The sequence below is a fragment of the Babylonia areolata genome, chromosome 17 (assembly GCF_041734735.1).
Source record: "Babylonia areolata isolate BAREFJ2019XMU chromosome 17, ASM4173473v1, whole genome shotgun sequence".
Lineage (NCBI taxonomy): Eukaryota > Metazoa > Mollusca > Gastropoda > Neogastropoda > Buccinidae > Babylonia > Babylonia areolata.
In genome coordinates, this window is record NC_134892.1 from 6,744,454 (window position 1) to 6,751,953 (window position 7,500).

Here is a 7,500-nt window from a genome sequence, read left to right on the forward strand (position 1 = left end):
CAAACAATTTTTTTTTTGTTTTTTTAAAGACACCCACACACAAACAAAAATATTGATAGTCTCCCCCTCTACACCCCGTCAAATTGACACCCCCCCCAAAAAAAAAAAAATAAATAAATAAATAAATAAAAAGAAGTAAAAGTGACAAAGAAAACACTGATGATAATCAATGTGTCATGAATAATACTGCACGCATCAGCAAGGCGGTTAGGAGCATTGATGATCATGAATAATAATAATAATAATAATAACTTCCTTTCTTTTTCTTTTTAAATCATTTTTCAGACACGCTCCAGCCCAACAGAATTGAACAAAACCAGTCAGCAATTAATAATGCAGGCACACTCACATCCACATTTAATAAGGAGGGTAGACGGAAGGGGACAAAAAAGGTTTGTTGACACGATTAACAAAAACCTCCTTTATTTTTTTGTCCAGATACAGTTAACCGATTCTTTACTTAATTATGAGAAATTGTATACAAAACAACAAAGTCAACTTGACAAAGAACAGCAGTTCTTTTTTTTTTTCTTTTTTTTTTTTGCTGCCCCATTCATCTGCACCGTTTCAGTGGCATTACTCCCACGCCGCTCATTTAGATTCCCCCATACACTGCCACACCCGGGTTCGTCCGTCGCAGTTCCAGCGTCGGCAGTCCACAGGGAGCCATCGATGTTAGGTCGCCAGGAGGCCACACACCAGAGGAGACCCTGCACTGCTGCTGAGTCACTTCGGTGGTGTTCAGTGGTGCCTGTTCTGTTTTAACGTACTTAGGACACCACCTACTAAGCCCCCCTACTAACGACAATAATGGCTTAGTCGCGGAGCCAGACTGAGTGAGCGTCCCTCCCAGAGTGAAGACCGCCACCACGTCCCTCAAACAACAGCCCCCCATGAATCTGCCGACACTGACGATATTGACAGGACTCACCCCAAGCACGGAGGGGTATCGAAACTGAGGTCACCATGAGAGCAGGGCATGAAAGGCCACAGACTTTGAGAACAGCAGTTCTTAGTTTAAGTACCAGTCACACCCAAAACAAATTTCTCCATTTCCACATGGGACGATTCAGCTGCACGAGTATGTCACTGATAAGCTATAAATGCCTTATGGTTTGCTTTGTACAATGTATCATTACGAAACAATATAATATACAAACAAAAATGAAAGAAGGAGGAGAAGGAGGAGGAGAAGGAGGAGGAGGAGGAGAAGAAGAAAAAGAAAAACAAGAACAAGAACAAAAACAAAAACAAGAACTCAGAAGCAGAAGAAGCAGAAGAAAAACAAGTAGAAAAACAAGAACAAGAACAAAAACAAGAACTGAGAAGAAGAAGCAGAAGGAGGAGGAGGAGGAGAAGAAGAAGCAGAAGAAGAAGCAGAAGAAGAGAGAAGGAGAACAAGAAGAAGAAAGGACACTGCCTTTTTCTTCAAAGAATACGATAAAAGAAAAGAAGGCAAAGTATGTCTAGAAGGAATGTTTTCTCTTCTTTTTTTTCTTTTTTTTTAAGTTGCTAACATTGTAGCAAACAAAGAGAATTTATGCTGAAATCCCAAATAGAGTTTCAAAACAAAAGCCGTTCTTTCCTTGAGAAAATGCGATAAATAATGCAGTGTATGTATAAGGAATGGGTTTTTTTGTTGTTGTTTTTGTTTTGTTTTGTTTTTGTTTTGCTTTTTTTGTGGGTTTTTTGTTTTTTTATGCTGCTTATCATTATTAGCAAACAAAAATAAAATCACGTTGCCACCAATAATGTCAAACTCTCCCTCTCTCTTTTAAACAGACAAAACGGGAAAGATGGCAATGTATATATGTGAGGAATATATTTTCTGTATGTTGTCTGTCATCAGTGGGCAAACAAAAGTAAATCATGTTATCAATAATGATTATTCCATACAGCACGCTTGTTCACACCCATGTACACACACACACACACATAAATAAATACACACGCACGCACGCACACGAACACACACACACACACACACACACACAACCAAATTCACATACGTAGATAGATAGATAGATAAATAGATAAAGCTATAGATAAAGATATGTATCTTTCAGTATGGACGGAATGCACGGAGTTGAAAGTGTGAAGTGAAAACCAGAAATCACAATAACAATCCTTCGATTCAAAAATTGCCATATAAAATGAGGCTACAACGTGGAAAGGAATGCATTGGGTTATACAAAAAAAAAAAAAAGCTTGCATGAATAAAACAAAGGCATCAACAAACACACGCCGCTTTTCTGTCTTACTTTTTTTCTTTTAAATTTAAAAAAATAAATAAAAGCATTAAAGTATGAAATAGACAAATCACAAACCAATCACTTTTTTCGCCCCCCCCCCCCCCCCCTTTTTTTTTTTTTTTTTTTTGGTAAGGAGTGTATAATTCTCAATATTCAAAACAAATTTATTTTCAACATATGTTTTTACTGTAACAAATATTTGAATTCATTTGTATACTTTGTTGTTTTGTTGGGTTTTTTTTAAAATAAATAAACAGAAAGCTATAAACATACCAAATGACACAGAGAAACAGAGACACAGAGAGAAAGAGACACACACACACAGACAGACAGACAAAGAGAGAGAGAGAGAGAGAGAGAGAGAGAGATACTCACACGCTGCAAGAAAACAAATAAGTTATAGTACGGGGTTAGCCAAGAAACTTAGTCAACCAAGCAAACCAATAGACCTAATTTTCTATTAAAAAAACAAAAACAAAAAAAAACCCATCCTCCCCCCCCCCGCCCCCCCCCCCCCCCCGGCCCCCCAATCTTGGACGGAGTTTTAAATAAATGTATATTCTGTATAATCGAACAATCTTGTCTCTATAATATTCAATTACCCTGAGAAGTATAATTATGCAAGTTAATGAATGGCACCCACCAAACCTTTCTTTTCTTTTCTTCTTTTTTTTTTTTTTTTTTTTTTTTTTGTGGACGGAAAGTGTGTGAATGTACACTTGATAGTGGACCCAACAGCCTCTAGGATTTTCAAAAAGAAATGTTGAAAAAAAAAAAAAGAAAGAAAGAAAGGAAAAAAGGGGGATAGGACGATGTAAGGGGTTAATAAAATATATATATATATTTCTTCTTTTTTTTAACCTAAAGGGAAAGACATCAGTGTAATATATATGGTTGGCACACTAACAGGGCAGGGACAGAGGGAGAGGAGGGGTGTCGGCAGGGGGGGGGGATGGGCGGGGGGAGAGGGAGAATAAGAGAGAGAGAGAAGGAGAGAGAGGGGTGAGGGGAGAGAGTGAGAAGGAGAGAGAGGAGGGGTGAGGGGAGAGAGAGAGAGAGAGAGAGAGAGAGAGAGGGTAGGAGGGGAGGGAGGGAGACTGAGAGAGAGGGGGTTGAGGGGAGAGGGGGAGAAAGAGAGATAGGGGGGTGAGGGGAGAGAGAGAGAAACAGAGAGAGAGAGAGAGGGTAAGAGGGAAGGGAGGGAGACTGAGAGAGAGGGGGTTGAGGGGAGAGGGGGAGAAAGAGAGATAGGGGGGGTGAGGGGAGAGAGAGAGAGAGAGAGACAGAGAGAGAATGAGAGAGGGTAGGAGGGGAGAGAGGGAGAATGAAAGAGAGAAAGAGATAAAGAGAGAGAGAGGAGGGGGAGAAGGAGAATAGAGAGAAAGAGGGGCGGGAGAGAGGGAAGATAAGAGAGAGAGAGAGAGACAGACAGACAGACAGAGAAACAGATGAACAGGGATAATGACAGATGGGCACGGAGCAACAGACGGACAAACATAATGTAAAATGCGCACATGACTAAGGTATCACAGGAAACATAAGGCGAGGGCGACCACACACACACGCACACACACACACGCACACACACACACACACACACACACGTGCACACACACACACACACACACACACACACACAGCGCGAAAAGTAAACGAAGCATTCCTACCATGGCCACATGTGATCACATTTCGACCACCACGTTGGTACTTTTCAATTATCTTCAAAATGGAATTTCCGCCCGTTAAAAAAGGGAGAAAATAATAGTAATAACAACAACAACAACAAAGACGAAAACAAAACTTAATTGTGTGTTTACACAATCAAATTCGGATGAGTAATATGCTTAGAAAAAATTAAAATTATGAAACAAGAGAGAGAGAGAGTGATAGAGACAGAGAGAGAAAGAGAGGGGTTCAGGGAGAGAGAGAGAGAGAGAGAGGAAAAGAAATTCGTTGTCTAACGAGTCTCTTCTTTACCGTGACCCCCCCCCCCCAAAGAAAAAAAAAGTGACGGTGTCAAGAACCTGTGACGTCACAACACTATGACGTCATCACCGACGACGCCAATCACAGCGAGCGACTTGGTTTTGGTGATGTCAAACAATCTCTGTCCGTTTCGAGAGATAAAGTATTTTGTTTTGTTTTGTTTTGTTTTACATGTGTGTGTGTGTGTGTGTGCGTGTGCGTACGTGCGTGCGTGCGTGTGTGCGTGCGTGCGTGTGCCTCTGTGTGTGTGTGTGTGTTTCTTTTGTTTCTCTAGTTAAATTAACGACCCTCGCACACACACACACACACACACACACACACACCACTGCACTGACTCCGCGCGCAAGAACGGGCGGGAGGTTGGGAGTTAAAGAGTTGTCCCTTGCAAAGCAGCGACGCAGATCACTTGGAGGAGGAGGAGGAGGAGGACGTGGAGGAGGAGGAGGAGGAGGAGGATTGGTCCATGGAAGAAGAGGAGGAGGAGGCGGCGGCAGGGGGAGGGAGGGGCAGGATGTCCAGATGACCGCCAGGCACCAGCCGGTCGAAGAAGAGGGCGAGGAGCTGAAGCGCCTGAAACAGAGAGAGAGAGAGAGAGAGAGAGAGAGAGGGGGAAATGTGATGCCATTATAGTATGTCATGTCATGCCAATCTCTCTCTCTCTCTCTCTCTCCTCTCTCTCTCTCTGATAATTCGGTACAGCGCATTTTAATATGATAGTGATAAAATACAGCACAACATATTGTGACACAAGAAGGTATACAAGAAACGGTGCAATAATAGCTACAATGACAACATTGTACATTATACAAATGTAAAAAAAAACAACACAATGCAATGATATGCAAACAAAAGAACACATGACAGAGCACACAGAGAGAGAGACGTGTGTGTGTGTGTGTGTGTGTGTGTGTGTGTGCGCGCGCGCGAACGCGTGTGTACGTTTATGTAAGTGTATGTAGACGTGTAGATGTGTACGACTGAACAATGTGAGTATGCATGCGTGCCTGTGTGTATGTATCTCTGCGTACATCCGTAAGGTGTCCGTAAGTCCGTGCAAGTGTGTGTATGCATGCGTATGCACGCGCGTGGTGTTTGCAATATATATAGTGTGTGCGTTTGCGTGGAGGCGGGAACGGGAACGGGGGCGGTGGCGGGGGCGGGGGAGGAGGTGGTGGATGAGGGTGACTGTTTAAATGTGCGTGCGTGCGTGCGTGCATGCGCGCGCGTGTGTGTAGCGTGTGCATGCATGCGTATGAGTGCCTGTCAGTGCGTCTGTGTTGTCGGTGGCTACGTGCACGTGCAGCCAACGCATGTGCGTAGTCTGTTCCTCTCCCCGGGAGGGAGGTAAAGGGATGGGGGGATGGGGGGATCGGGGGGTGGGCGGGGGACGGGCTGATTGTGGGGGTGTGTGGGAGGGAGGTAGGAGGGGGCGAGGGGAGGTGGGGGCCTGGGGGGGGGGGGGGGAACTGTACACCCAATCAGTCCGCTCTTCCGGAAATCAAGTCTGTGTGTGTGTGTGTGTAGGGATGGTGGTTGTGGTTGGGGGGGGGGGCTTCAGGGGGGGGGGGGGGCTTCAGGGGGGGGGGGGGGGTTCAGGTGGGGTGGGTGGAGGGTAAGGATGTAGGGGAAAGGGTATCCCAAACATCGTCCCTCCCCACTACCCTTCTAAAACCACCCCCAACTCTCCCCCCTCCCCCACCCCACCCCCGCTCCCCCTCACCCCCACCTCACACACACACACTCCTTCACCACCACCCTACACCATCCTCCTTCCAATATGTCTCCTCCATCCCAGAACCCCACCTCCGCCCCACCCACCCACCCACCCACACACACACATATATCGCCAACCCTACCCACTAATCTCGAACGTTGCGGACACACACAATCCAAAATTGAGCAGGGAAATGTAAAACAAACAAACAAACAAAAAACCAAACACATGAGACACACACACACACACACACACACACACACACACACACACACAGAGGAGAGAGAGAGAGAGAGAGAGAGAGAGAGAGAGAGAGAGAGAGAGAGAGAGAGAGAGAGAGAGAATTACTATTATTAAGGAGGGGAATACGACAGTCATGCACACACAAGCACGCAAGTGTGCACGCTAGCGAGCTCAGGCGCGCGCGCGCGCACGCACACACACACACACACACACACACACACACAGGCACACACACACACACAGGCACACACACACACAGACACCCAAAGCAACACACAACCACCCCACCCCCCACCCCCACATACGTACCCACGCAGACACAGACACACACGCGCGCGCGCACACGCACACACACACTAAACAACAACAACAACAACAAAAAAACAATTTGACCACACACTCATTTGTTTCTCATGTACTGTATCCATAATGCCTTTTTTTTCTAATTTCTAATTTCAGTCTATCTATTTTCTGTAAGATCTATACCAGTGTCAACACACACACACACACACACACACACACGCACACACACACACACACATGTACAAACACACACATACAAATACACGCACACAAATACACACACAAACACACACACACACAAACCACAAACACACACGCACATGTACAAACACACACACACATACACATATACACACACACAAACACACACATGTACACACACACACACACACACATACACACACACACACACACACACACACACACACACACACACACACACACACGGATATAAAAAAAAAAAATAATAAAAAAAATAAAAAAAAAACTGTCCAGGGTCGAAACTGACAGGGCAGCAGCAACAAAAGTGCCCGGTCACAGCGGTCAGCCGGTGACCTCTCCGCGTCACACAGACTGTCAGTCACGGAGGGCACACTAATCTCTGACCACTATGGTGTGGCGGTCAGTGCCAGAGGGAGAGGGAGAGAGAGAGAGAGGTAGGGGTGGGGTAGAGGGGTAGAGGGGAGAGAGAGAGAGAGTGTGCATGGGAGGGAGGGAGGGAGGGAGGGGAAGGGGAGGGAGTAAGAGAAGGAAGAGAGAGAGAGAGGGAGAGAGGGAGTGAGAGACAGACAGGCAGACAGACAGGCACAGATTCACAGGCAGACAGACACATCGACAGAGACACACAGAGAGAGAAATGTGGACAGAGAGAAAGGGAGAGAGAGAAACTGACACAGAGAGAGACAGATAGACAGAGCGAGAAAGAGACAGAGAAAAGAAATGTATATATATATGTATGTATGAGAGAGAGAGAGAGACAGACAGACAAATAGACAGAAAGAA

General features: G+C 45.3%; 1 protein-coding gene across 4 annotated transcripts in view; it reads right to left on the bottom strand.

Moving 5' to 3' along the window:
• Window positions 1-4,546: 4,546 nt before the first annotated feature.
• LOC143291461 (dynein axonemal assembly factor 8-like) overlaps window positions 4,547-7,500 on the bottom strand; it is an 89,204-nt gene continuing 86,250 nt past the window's right edge. For all 4 annotated transcript variants that reach the window (XM_076601329.1, XM_076601327.1, XM_076601328.1 and 1 more), the window contains exon 31: window positions 4,547-4,808. In XM_076601329.1, the coding sequence (XP_076457444.1) occupies window positions 4,641-4,808 (168 nt within the window). In that variant the 3' untranslated portion in view covers window positions 4,547-4,640. The remainder of the gene's footprint in view (window positions 4,809-7,500) is intronic.